The 14,110-nt window shown below is 44.1% G+C and overlaps 1 protein-coding gene across 11 annotated transcripts in view; it reads right to left on the bottom strand.

The window, feature by feature from the left end:
- Positions 1-14,110, bottom strand: part of OCA2 (OCA2 melanosomal transmembrane protein) — a 381,861-nt gene that overhangs the window by 236,204 nt on the left and 131,547 nt on the right. For all 11 annotated transcript variants that reach the window (XR_004666399.3, XM_055099067.2, XM_003828056.5 and 8 more), the window contains 2 exons: positions 5,137-5,284; positions 2,707-2,764 (listed from right to left, as the gene is read on the bottom strand). Coding sequence is in view for 10 of the 11 variants with exons in the window: in XM_055099067.2 (XP_054955042.1) it covers positions 2,707-2,764; positions 5,137-5,284 (206 nt within the window). In the remaining variant the exon portion in view is untranslated. The remainder of the gene's footprint in view (positions 1-2,706; positions 2,765-5,136; positions 5,285-14,110) is intronic.

The following is a 14,110-nucleotide window of genomic DNA, read 5'->3' as shown; positions in this document are numbered from 1 at the left end:
ACGAGACGGGGCTCTCCCTATGAGGCCCCAAGGGTACTGTGCTCCACAGGCCATGGCTGCATGGGGCCAGGGCAGGGAAGCACGCACAGATGGGCACCTGGTAGGCCTGCCCTGTTAACAAGGTCCCAGTGTGAATGCCGGCCCACTGTGTGAAAGGATAACTGCACCAGGTCCTTTCTCTTTCTTTTTTTCATTTATTTATTTATTTATTTTTATTTTTATTTTCATTTTTTGAGACACAGTCTCACTCTATCACCCAGGCTGGAGTGCAGTGGTACAGTCTCGGCTCAACGCAACCTCTGCCTCCCAGGGTCACGTGATCCTCCTACCTCAGCCTCCCTTCCCAGTAGCTGGGACTACAGGTGTGCACCACCATGCCCAGCTAGTTTTTGTATTTTTAGTAGAGATAGGGTTTCACCATGTTGCCCAGGCTGGTGTTGAACTCCTGGGCTCAAGCAATGCATCCACCTCTGCCTCCCAAAGTGCTGGGATTACAGGTGAGAGCCACCACACCTGGCAAGCATCAGATCCTTTCTTGAGTCTGGTCCCACCAGCACACCTGTCTACCCATCTGTCTAATCTGTCTAGGTGGATTAGATGGAGACAGCAATGATGACGAATGTCAATGTCTGTAGCTTCGTGGATGCAGGTGGATCTAGATACCTACCATCATAGTGATCTATAGCTATCTGGATTTGGACAGATATAGACATATAGATATATAGATATAGACACACAGAGGTAGAGCTAGAGCTACAAAGAGATTTTCTCTCTTGCTTCCTCTGGTCACAAAGGTAAAGCTGCTGCCATCAAAAACACATGCAAGGCCCTCTGTGTCACAACAGCTGACACAGCCCCTCCTCTATGTGCAGTGGGGCCACTGGTGAGCATCTGCCCCTCCCTGCCCACCGTGAAGGCTCATGGCTGGGCCAGCCCCTTCTCATCTTCCCTGTCGCCCCTCTGGGGAAGGCCGATTTTCCTACACGATTCTGTGCTGAAGAATTAGGGCCAAAGGAGCATGGCAGGAAAAAGATTTGAAATGCTCAGAGGAGAGTGATGCGGGTTCTCACCAGGCATGAGGGGAGGCACTGCAAACCTTCCCTGAGGTCGCAGCAACCACAGAAAGTGGCTATTGCCACAGCCAGTGCAAAGATTGGAGGTGGAGGAGTAGGCAGGTCAAAGAGCATTCCAGCATCCTGCAGCTCATGGAAGTGGAGGTTTTTTGGGGGTATCATTCAAATTTGCTCCTTCTGGATACCTGAGGTCATTTCTTTTTTTCTGTTTTCTTTTTTTTGTTTGTTTTTCTTATTTCAATAGGTTTCAGGAAGACAGGTGATGTTTGGTTATATGGGTAAGTTATTTAGTGGTGATTTCTGAGATTTTTGGTGCTCCCATAGCCTGAACAGTGTACACAGTACCCAATGTGTAGTCTTTTATCCCTCGACCCACTCCCACCCTTCCCCTCAAGTCCCCAAAGTCCATTATATCATTCTTATGCCTTTGTGTCCTCGTAGGTTGGCTCCCACTTATAAGTGAGAACATACAATGTTTGGTTTTCCATTCCTGAGTTACTTCACTGGTCACCAAGTCCATCCAGGTTGCTGTGAATGCCATTATTTCATTCCTTTCTATGGCTGAGTAGTATTCCATGGCATACACACACACACACACACACACACACACACACACACACACACACACACACACCCCTAGGGTCATTTCTGTAAGAATTCTTAGATGTGATACAGGGATGTTGCCAAGCCTTACCTCTCCATTTCGTCTCACTGTAGTCCTCGTCCAGATTTACAGAGAGGCACACAGTTCTCCAACTCATGACTAAAACACCACAGTCTAGCAAGGCAGGCATAATCTGTATGAACTTGGGGCCTGCAAGAGTATCACAGCTACACCTTTCTTTTCTAACCCTGGCCATCCACATGGGACACAGTGTGAAGGCACTGAGGCACCTCATCAGATTGCATCCAACATCTTTATGGAAAATAAGCACGATAGATGTGAGGTGTGCTGAAGCCCTGTGAGGAAACACCTGACTCGCATGGAGAGTGTGCCCATCACAATTAGAGTGGGTATTCAATCTCTCCCTAGAAAACAAACTGCATGGATTTGAAATGTCACTGAGATGCAAATGACTCCTAGCAGATCTTGAGCAGAGCTCTCTCGACTGGGAAGGGGTCCTCTGTGTTCATAAATGGGCTGAGAAAGTCCACCCCCATGGAAGAATGAGCCAAAAAAAAAAAAACAAAACAAAACAAGCTCTGCCCCAGGAAGTCACAGCCATCGGCAGCACACTCACGCATCCTATGTCTGTCCCTAAAGCTGCTCCACTTCATGCAGCATGCCTTGCCGGTCTCCCCTCTGCGAAGTGTGAACCTTGGGCCTGCCCTTCAGGGCCAGGAGCGGGCTGGTGGTCAGGGACACCTGCTCAGAGGGCGGGCCCTGCAACGTGCAGGGACAGGGAAAGGCTCTATAAAGATGTTTGCTTTCCACGTCCTCACAAAATCAGCCTGCTGTATCCAGAAAACATTTTTCCCCATCCACTCACACACATAAACCTCAATGTCTTGTGTATAACCACAGAAATAAAAAGAGAAACGGCATTCAGTCACGTGAGGGAAGGAAAAGGCATCACTCACTCTCTTCTTGGAGAAGTGAATCAGAAATCCCTGAGAAAAGAAAGTTGGGTACCTTTTTTTGGAGTTCTTGGATGTTGGTCTCCCAATTTTTGTCCTCCTGTGAGATCTGTCTAAAAGAGAAAAGAAGAGACTCATTACTTCCCTGGTCACGCTGCGCAGTGAGATCGCGGAGCAGCAGTCCCCAGCGCTTCGTGCCTGGACGCGGTCTGTGACTTGGAGCCTGGCTGGCAGGACTAGTCATGGGGGGCCGGTGGGGCTTCATTTGTTGGCTGGAAAAGGTGCTCACTCTCTATTTTCCCAAAAAAATACATATAATGACCTGAATGATGAAAGGAGTGTGTGTGAGGAGGTACATGTGACAGCTTGCGCAGGGGAAGCTTCACGAAAACCCCGCAGCAGTGCGTGGAGGAGGGCAGCGACCGTCAGTCTCTTTATTTTCCTCTTTATGCACACTTCTACGGTCCTGAATCTCTTTGTTTCCAAAATGAGGGCACTGAACCTATACAACTATTACAACCAACTAAAGAAAAACGTGGTAAAAGAAATGTCACTTGCTTTAATGTTGATTTTTATCAATCGATGATCACTTCCACGCCTGAAATCCTAGGACTTTGGGGGGCCGAGGGGGAAGGATCACTTGAGGCCAGCAGTTGGGGAAGATCGGCTTTGAAGTCTTTTCTGTCCATGCTGCTCCTGCCGGGGTGGTCTCCTCCCGCCTGTTTCAGCCCCTTCAGTGGCTCCCACTTGCCTCTTCTTTTTCATGTTTCTGACTCAGCCCACCCCTCCTGGCTGACTTCCTCCCAAACCAATTAGGGAAAAGGGGCTGCACAATGAAGAATGCAGTTTTAGTATCAAAGGAGGCTGACCACACAGGCAGTCTGGGTCGTAAGAAATCACAGCAGACACAGTCGAATGATTCTGAGGACAATTTTTAAAAAGAAAATGTAAAAATAAGACTTGCAGGCCGGGTGTGGTGACTCACATCTATAATCCCAGTACTTTGGGAGGCTGAGGCAGGCGGATCACCTGAGGTTGGGAGTTCGAGATCAGCCTGACCAACATGGAGAAACCCCATCTCTACTAAAAATACAAAATTAGCCAGGAGGGTTGGTACATGCCTGTAATCCCAGCTACTCGGGAGGCTGAGGCAGGAGAATCGCTTGAACCCAGGAGACAGAGGTTGCAGTGAGCCGAGATCATGCCACTGCACTCCAGCCTGGGGAACAAGAGCGAAACTCCGTCTCAAAAAAATAAAACCTGCAGAGCTCGACCTTGCTTTAGGACACCCTCATGGTAATCTGCTTCTCAGCAACTGTGTGGCCTTGGGAAGCCACGCCCTCCCCAGGTCTGTTGCCTCATGTGTAACTAACACCAGAGGAGCTGATGGGAACGTGGTGAGCCTCGGAGCCCACATGTTTCCTCATGTTTGTAACCTGAGATGCACTGAGTGTGTCTTTAACACCCAACACCAGCACAATTTATTCCATCTTTAGTTTATGAAGCGTCTCCTTTAAGATCTGTGCTTGCTGCCAAAGTTGGTCATTCTTTCCCCAGCCTGTAACTCAGGGCCTCCCTGTGGCCTGAGGACACTGGTCCTGCTGCTCCAGCATTACTGGGCGAGATGGGTCCCGGGCCGGGGATGAAGCCAATGGCACTGAGCCGGCACTTCATCCCGGGATTGTGTGGGACTCCGTGTGACTGCCTGTGAATCCTCCCACTAACAGACCAGACCTTGAGACACCCATGCAGGGTGACCCCTCAGTGCACAGCGAATGGCAACATGCAAGACCATTCTAGATTTTGTTCATAAGGGTTCACATTTCCCCTTGCCTAGATGGACATCTCCACCCCCTCTCAGCTCAGCTGTGGGGACGCTTCAGCTTCAGCATCCCTTGGGGGGTCACCAGGCTCCTGCTTCTTCTGTCTGAGCTTCCAGAACAAAGACTGCTTGGAACTCAGCACCATGTCATAGCAAGGAGAAAAACCACCAATTCATGGTTACCCTTTAAGTCTCAGCTTCGATTAACAACGAATGCCAGGAAACAAATTGAGTGGGGCTTTCATATTCTTTCAGGTGCCTGAAAATCAACTGCTGGCAGGATATTTTGTCAGATTAGTCTTTGCATTAATGGTTTTTGGTTTTTGTCGTGCAACAATTACAATGTAGAGAGATGGGACAGCCCAGTGGTTGACAGTGTGAGCTCCATCCCCAGTGCCACTCCTTCCAAGCTGCACAACCCTGGGCACACTGCTCAAATTCTCCGAGCCTCTGGTTTTGTGTTGTTTTTTTGGTCCTTAAACTCGGCTGTGTACCCCCTGCAGAGCTCAGTGAGGGTTAGATAAAATGTACTATAAGAGGCTTAGCACAGTGTGCGTCACCTAAATATCACGTATTAGTATACAGCTAATGTCGCTATTTTGTAGGCCCATGGAATGTTCTGCTGCACACCAAGCACAGTCTGAGCAGGACCCCGCCCAGTACCTGTGGAAGGTGTGCAGCCTCCGGGCGAGCAGGTGCTCCAGTGCCAGCACCTTCCCCAGCAGCAGGCGGCGCACAGCTGTCTCCTCGCGGCTGGCCGGGCTGATGCGCTGAGCGGTCAGGCGCCAGACATGAATCTCATGCTTCAGTTCTGCAGAGAAAGGAAGGCGAAGCTTGGGTCTCCCATGACCTCAGATATCAGCAACACCCTCCTCTGTTCCCCACACAGTCAATGCCTGACGGAGCAGACACACACTCGAGACGTGCAGGTAGCCCAGGGTCACCCAGAGCTTCTCAGCACCTGAGCTATTGTAATGGAGCCCAGATGACAAAGCCGACATTTAAAAATTATCACAAATTGCAAGGACAAAAAACCAAACGCCACATGTTCTCACTCATAGGTGGGAATTGAACAATGAGAACACTTGGACATAGCAAGGGGAACATCACACACCAGGGCCTGTTGTGGGGTGGGGGTAGGGGGCAGGGATAGCATTAGGAGATATACCTAATATAAATGACGAGTTAATGGGTGCAGCACACCAACATGGCACATGTATACATACGTAACAAACCTGCACGTTGTGCACATGTACCCTAGAACTTAAAGTGTAATAAAAAAAAATTATCACGAAAGCGAAGTAATGCAATTTCAACACTTTCAGTGAAGAATAAATTCCTTTCTTGAACAAACACATCAAAGCTAGCACCCAACAACCTTTCCCCTTCTTGCAGGAAATATTTCGGATCTGCTTCCAGCCAAAATCTAGACATTGCCCAATCTTTGAGGGGTTTCAGGAGCAGATCTAGTGAAAATTGAAAACACAAGTGTAATTCTCAGGAGAAGGTGCTCAGCGCTCTCCAGCAGGGCATTTGGTAAGCAGCAGAAGACAGGGAGGCGCCCTCCAACCAGGCGCCACTGAGCTGTCTCTGACACAGGCGAGAGAGAGAGGTAGATGACTTGATGAGATGCTGAAATCTATAGAATGAGCAGAATTTTCACCCATCACTGAATTCAGACACCTTCTGATAGAGAAGAGTAGAGAGGAAATGATGTGTCAATTCATTGCCTCTTAAGATATTCAAATATTTCATGAAAACCTACATTTAACCTCTATTTTACTGTTAAAAACATTACATATGTTTCTCAAAATATCCATTAAAAGAATATAAGAAAGCACAATATTTTCATGAACCAACCCTTACATGCAATACGCCACACTGCCTATAGCAAGAATTAAAGATAGGATGAAAAGACAAAGCCTTTCAAGCAGGCGCTGGGGCACTGGAAGAGCAGCTCGGGGCAGATTCAAGGCATGGTGATCACCCGAAGACCTGGGAAGCAGCATGAACATCGTGGGTTCAGTGGAAAGGGAAAACGCCACCTTTTAAGCCCCTTCTGTTCAGTACGTGAGTGCTCATCACCCACTGCGTGGCAGACCTACTGCAACAACAAAGATGAGTTAGGCAGAGGGAGGCAGTCTGGAAACGAAGCATGTCGTGACTCAGAGAGACTGCGCAGAGCCTGGGAGCACCAGAACTATTTCAGTTAGCACATGGCTTTCTCTAAAGCTTCAGCCCTACCAAGATGAAAACCTTTAGAACTAAGATACATAATATGTTTTCATTCAGTACATATGGATGCTTTGTAGCTTACTAAAATAAAAGGAACTTGGGTATAATTCAAAGGCCTCTTCAGAGAAACAGATCCAAAATTTCTTCTTGAAAAGTCTCACACTTCGTTAAACCACCTATGAGGCTATGATAACATAAAAAGAAAGGGGAAGAGGAAGTGAAGGAAAAAACTAATGAACTCACTCTCTGAAACACTGAACACAAAAACACCATCTGTGGAAGGTCTCCAATGTAAGTTCAGACAGAGACAGTATTTCATCCAGTGCTCTAAATCTTGCTAAAAGCCCGTCCATAAAGTACCAGAGACTTTCCAGCCATTCTCTAAAGGCATCACGGTGAAGGGCCACTTTCTGAAGCAGCTGATCAGCTTTAAAGTGCTCACACATCTGCATGGTTCATCTCTGGTGCCAGCCCCTGGGTGCGGGCTGGAAGTCTCTCCATGCCTTTATGTTTGGAGAAGCAAAGCCTGGGAACCAAGGCTATGTTGGTGGAGCTGGCCTCCCAGTCTCTGTGCGACTACTGCAGGTGCTTACTCTCCAGTGGAGCCTCAGCCACCTTCATGCACAACCAGCACCTACCTGCCTTCTAACCCATAAAACCAAAAAGGAAGTGCTGCTCCACTCAGATCAACCCACGCATTAATACTCAGGTAGTACACTTTTGTATTCCTAGTTGTGGAATGTAATATACAAATTATGAAGGAATTTAGTCGGGAGGGATTTTGCCCAGAAGGGTTCACCCAGAACTCAGTTTACCAAAACCTGTCCATGTATCAGTTCCCAGGCTTCCTCTGCACCTCCTCTGTCATTTCCCCACCCTGTCTACTCTGCTGAGGTCCAAGACCATAGACCCAGCTGGCTACCCAATATTTCCCTCTGAACCCTGTGCTGCAAACTCATAGCTAAACACTTTATCTTCCTCCCATAAAGTTTCTCTCCTACCCTTACCTTCTTAGTTTTTATATAATGCAATTGCTCTTCCAGGTACACAAGACCAAAATGTCATCCTGGTCTTGTCAATGTCATTCTCTTTTATATTTCCACATTAACATTATTGTGTCACAGGTGTCAGATCTGTGTTTGATGCTAAAGGATAAAATTTCATTGGTAAGTTACAAGATGGCCTTCCAAAACTGGAAAGAGATATAAGATATATCATAAATAAACACACGCTAGGGTAGTGTGAGCCTCAGGAGCCGCCCAGGATATGCTGGCACAGCTCTTGCCTTGTCTGCTTCTTCCTGTCCTAGGTTACCTGCTTGTCCAGGCCTCACCCTCTCACATTTCTTAATTCTTATTGTTCCTTAGTAACCTTTAACTACAGTCACTTCCTATAAACCTGCCCCTGCTTAATCATAAAACACCATTTGCTCTATCTATCTATCTATCTATCTATCTATCTATCTATCTATGTATCTATCTCCCGCCTGTAATCCTAGCACTTTGGGAGGCCGAGGCGAGCAGATCACCTGAGGTCAGGAGTTCAAGGCCAGCCTGGCCAATATGGTGAAACCCCGACTCTACTAAAAATACAAAAAATTAGCTGGGCATGGTGGCAGACGCCAGTAATCTCAGCTGCTTGGAAGACTAAGGTAGGAGAATTGCTTGAACCCAGGAGGTGGAGGTTGCAGTGAGCCAAGATTGCTTCACTCCACTCCAGCCTGGGCATGACAGAGCAAGGCTCCATCTCAAAAAAAAAAAAAAATGGTAACAAAAGCCAAAATTGACAAATGGGATCTAATTAAACTAAAGAGCTTCTGCACAGCAAAAGAAACTACCATCAGAGTGAACAGGCAACCTATAGAATGGGAGAAAATGTTTGTAATCTATCCATCTGACAAAGGGCTAATATGCAGAACCTACAAAGAACTTAAAGAAATTTACAAGAAAAAAACAACCCCATCAAAAAGTGGGCAAAGGATATGAACAGACACTTCTCAAAAGAAGACATTTATGCGACCAACAAACATATGAAAAAAAGCTCATTACCACTGGTCATTAGAGAAATGCAAATCAAAACCACGATGAGATACCATCTTACTCCAGTTAGAATGATGATCATTAAAAAGTCAGGAAACAACAGATGCTGGAGAGGATATGGAGAAATAGGAATGCTTTTACACTGTTGGTGGAACTGAAAACTAGTTCAGCCATTGTGGAAAACAGTGTGGTGGTTCCTCAAGGATCTAGAACCAGAAATACCATTTGACCCAGCAATCCCATTACTGGGTATATAACCAAAGGATTATAAATCATTCTACTATAAAGACACATGCACACGTATGCTTATTGCAGCACTGTTCACAATAGTAAAGACTTGGAACCAACCCAAATGCCCATCAATGACAGACTGGATAAAGAAAATGTGGCACATATACACCATGGAATACTATGCAGCCATAAAAAGGATGAGTTCATGTCCTTTGCAGGGACATGGATTAAGCTGGAAACCATCATTCTCAGCAAACTAACACAGGAACAGAAAACCAAACACTGAATGTTCTCACTCATAAGTGGGAGTTGAACAATGAGAACACATGGACACAGGGAGGGGATCATCACACACCGGGGGCTGTCGGAGGGTTGGGGGCTAGGGGAGGGATAGCATTAGGAGAAATACCTAGTGCAGATGACAGGTTCATGGGTGCAGCAAACCACCATGGCATGTGTATACCTATGTAACAAACCTGCACATTCTGCACATATATCCCAGAACTTAAAGTGTAATTAAGAAATAAAATAAAATAAATAAAAATAAAAATAGTTTAAATATTTTTAAATTAATTAATTAAAATAATAAAACAAAATAAATCTATTTCCCAGATGATAGGAAGATGACTGATATTTATCTAGCTATCATCTTCCTAGATCTATCATTTCCTAGATTAGATGATAGATTACAGATAGATAAATAGAAGATAGACAGATAAATTCCTTCTTTCAAATATCCACTAGTTCCCTGTGGCCTGTAGAATAAAGCTAAAGATGTCAAAGATCTTCAGAGAAGGCTCAAAACCCCAAATGCCCAGCACCATTGTGAGCTCTGATTCTGCCATGTAAGTTTCAACTCTTTGTCTTTGCCACCCTAGCCTCTTACTAGGAGACATCATCAGATATCCCATCTCTTACCTCTCTATCAGCCTCTATCTTTCTGAGCTTCTCAACCAACTTCTGATGGTATTACTTAGAGTGGCCACATACATGTTTCAAACAGGCAAAGAAAGTGCCATGTGGGATGTGCTCTGACACAGGAGGTGATGGCTTCCAGGGAAGCCTAGAGTAGTGAGCTCAGAGCTAGGAATCTCAGGAGAAGAAGCCTAGGCCAGAAAGAGAGAAATTGAACTATACTAGTGTTAAGTTCTTCTACTGTATGTTAGGTAGTATAATATCGCTCAAAGTTAGTGGTATAATAGTCACTAAAATCACAAAACAGAGTTAAAGCCAAAAAAAGTAACAACCAACAGAGGAGAAAATATAGAATGTATTTAAATACTCAATTAATTCAAAAGAAGGCATAAATGAAGAAAAGGGTAATAATGAAGCACAAATATAAAACAATAATATGATGTTACACTTAAATTCAATCGCATCACTAAGCACATTAAATATAAATGGTCTAAGAGACAGACTATCAGAGTAGATAAAAAATCAAGATGCTAATATATGCTGCTTACAAGAACTGTACTTTAAAGATATAAATAAGTTAAAAGTAAAAAGATGGAAAAAGATATACCACACTAACACTAGTCAAGAGAAAAATGAAATTGTTATATTAACAACAAAGTATATTTCAGAGCAAAGAATATTATCATGGATCGCAAAGATTGTTTTTATAATAAGGTGTTAAATCATCAAGATGCAAGAACAATCCTAAATATTTATGTGCCCTAATAGTAAACTTTTAAAATGCATAAAGCAAAATAATAGAATTACAAAGATAAATAAACAAATCTATAATCAACCTTAGACACGTCTGTATCCATCTCTCAATAATTAAACAAGTAGATAGAAAATCAGCAAGAATATAGAATACTTGAATAACATTATCAGCCAATCTGACCTAAGCTACATAATTGACATCACTGAACATCCCTCCTAACAAGAGCAGAATACATTTTCATTTCTAGTGCACACAGAATGTTTACAAAGGTAGACCACATTCTATAGCCATACAAGCCTCAATAAATGTTAAAGGATTCAAGATTTATGAAATATATTCTCTTACTACAGTGGAACTAAATTAGGTAACTGCAAAAACTTTCCCAAATACTTGGAAGGTATATAAACCATCTAAATTATCCAAGGATCAAAGAAAAAATAAAAAGATGCATTATAAGATAATTTGAACTGAATGAAAATGAAATAAAAATAATAAATTAGTGAGAGGCCACTAAAGTAATACTTAGAAGGAAATTTAGAGCACTAAAGGCCTATATTAGAAAATAAGATGCACATAAAATCAATAACCTTAGCCTCCACTTTAAGAAACAAGTGAAAAAAATAAGCAAGCCTGAAAGTAAGCAGAAAAAAAATAAAGAGCACAATAGACATTATTAAAAGAGAAAAAAATTGTAGAGAAAAATCTATATAATCAAAAGCTGGTTCTTTGAGATCAATAAAATTGATAAACCAACCAAAGAGAGAGAGAAGACACAAACTATCAAACTACCAACATCAGGAATGAGAGATATGACATTATCAAAAATTTGATAGCCCTTAAAAGGATAATGAAAGAATATTATGAACAATTTTATAACAATACATTCAACAACTTAGATTAAATGGACAAATTCCTTGAAAGACACCAACTACCAGTCAACACTCAAGCAGAAACAGATAACTTGAATAGCCATCCCTATATGTATATTAAGGGATTTGAATTTGTAGTTAAAAACCTTTCCACAAAAACATCCAGGCCTATAAATGTCCAAATAAACATTTAAGAAAAAGTAATAGCAATTCTACAGAAATTCTTCCAAAAAATTGAAGATGAGGAAATATTTCCATATTCTTCCTATGAGGACAACAAAAAAGACATTACAAGAAAGGAAACTACAATCAAGATCCCTAATGTACACAAAAACAAAATGCTAAACAAAGTATTAGCAAGAAGCAGCATGAGTTGAACATTTGGTGATCAGAGGGATAGGCTCTGGTGATTATTGTTCTTTCCACCATGTAAGTCATGCTCTCTCCCATTCTGAGCACCTGGCAGGCTGGCCTGTCCTGGTCCCTTGTGACTGGGTGGGGCCTGCCTGTGTCACTGGATGGCAGAATGGGTCCATGCTATTCTCTTTGCCTTCAAGGCTAGCCGCTCAGGACTCTAAGAACAGATGATGATCAGGGCCCCTGCCAGTCCATTGGGGAGGGGGCGGGGGGTACAAAGCCAACACAAGGAAGAAAACACAGTTCTGGAAGTCACTGAGATTTCAGGGTTACTTTTTCACTGCAACATAACCAAGCCTGTTCTGACAATGCTCTGTACACCACCACAGGCCTGCTAAACTCAGATCTCTTGAGTGGGGCTTGGGAATCTGCAGTTTTACCCACCACTCCAAATTTGGAGCCCTCTAAGCCCCACGGTGGCACAGAGCAATCACCCCACCCTGCACTGCTGGTCTTAGCCCTGCCATAGGGTTCCTGCATCACCAGGTGTGTCCACTTCCAACCATCCCTCCCCACTTCCCTCGAAGCTTTTCTCTGTTCCTTACTCAGGAACGGTGAGGAATTCATTACAGAGATTATTTTCTATGTGTCTAAATCTGTGTATCCCAAATTCATCTCAAGATTAGACTCTTCAGGACAGCTTACTAACAACACAGAATTCCTGGGGATGACGCTGGAAATCTGCATATACAACAATTGTCTCAGGTCACTGTGATCACCAGGGAGGTTGGGAGAGGCTGGCATAGTTGGGCAGGATGACGGTTGAGCTCTCCACTAAGGCACAGCTGTGCACACACAAGCTCCAAGAGACAGGACAATTATCCACCACGATCACAGTCTCCTTCACTCTCCCTTAGCTCTAACATTTTCATCAGAAAAAGAAACCTATATATTAATTTATCTTACTTTGCATATATTAGTTGATTATAAAACATTCTAAACACCTCTAACTAGTTGTTATGGGTTGAACTAGGTCCAGCCCCCAGGTAAGATGAGTAGATATTCCCAAGAACAAGCTTGTTTTGACAGATGAATCCTGAGGAGGAATGCAAAACAATGTTTTCTTAATTAGATTTTTTAAATACTCAAATTCTGAATAACATGAAAGTCACACAGATCTGTCTTGGACAGTCAGCATCGGAGGAACTGGAGTATGGCAGGACCATGTCGTGGCCTCCAGCCATCCATGTGGAAATGGAATCTGGGTATCTTATCCAGAACAAAGACAAACTGAGATCCTGTAAAACAAGGCCAGCAGAATCACAAAGGCTGAGAGAGATCAACATGCAATCCGTGAGCTCTACGAATTCCCGAAGAAGAGCGCCTTCATCTGCTGAGCTCTGGTCGCCTGATGCCCCTGTTACCCAGGCAACCTGCACAGCATCCATATTCTGGACCTCGTCAAGGAAAGGCTGCTTGTTTCCCAAATAATCTATTGTTCCTAATATATTCTCATCAGTAATGATCTCAGTAAAACATCTACTAAAGTGTTTTAGTGATGAAAATGCCAAACGATAAGATGGCCCTAAGCCCTCATCCTGCTGGCTGGTGCTCAGCATCTGCTGTTTGTTTGTTTGTTTGTTTGTTTGTTTGTTTTTGAGACAGAGTTTCACTCTGTCGCCCAGGCTGGAGTGCAGTGGCACGATCTTGGCTCACTGCAACCTCCACCTCCTGGGTTCAAGCAATTCTCCTGCCTCAGCCTCCTGAGTAGCTGGGATTACAGGCCTGTGCCACCATGCCCGGCTAATTTCTGTATTTTTAGTAGAGACGGGGTTTCACCATGTTGGCCAGGCTGGAGTCGAACTTCTGACCTGATTCAGGTGATCCGCCCACCTTGGCCTCCCAAAGTGCTGGGATTACAGGCGTGAGCCACCGTGCCTGGCCTAGCATGTGCTCTTGATTGACAGGGCCCATCACCTCCTGTGCTGGGTTATGTTGCTGTTATTTCCAGTCATATTTAAGACTCAAGCTATGATACACTATTAGAGCACTGCAGTCTATATGTTAGTGTATTTATACCATATACACGTGGCTTTAGGGGGTTATGACATGTGAGTTGTACATGGTGGCCATTACTTCCCACATTTTACCACAGTACACTTCACAGAAAACTAAAAAGGCACAGCTCATGATAGCAGCGCTGAAAACAGTGTATACTAGAAGGTGGACGTGGAGAG

This window comes from Pan paniscus, chromosome 16 (genome assembly GCF_029289425.2).
Source record: "Pan paniscus chromosome 16, NHGRI_mPanPan1-v2.0_pri, whole genome shotgun sequence".
Classification (NCBI taxonomy): domain Eukaryota; kingdom Metazoa; phylum Chordata; class Mammalia; order Primates; family Hominidae; genus Pan; species Pan paniscus.
Note: the sequence above shows the minus strand (reverse complement) of the source record. Positions and strands in the feature narration are given on the sequence as shown.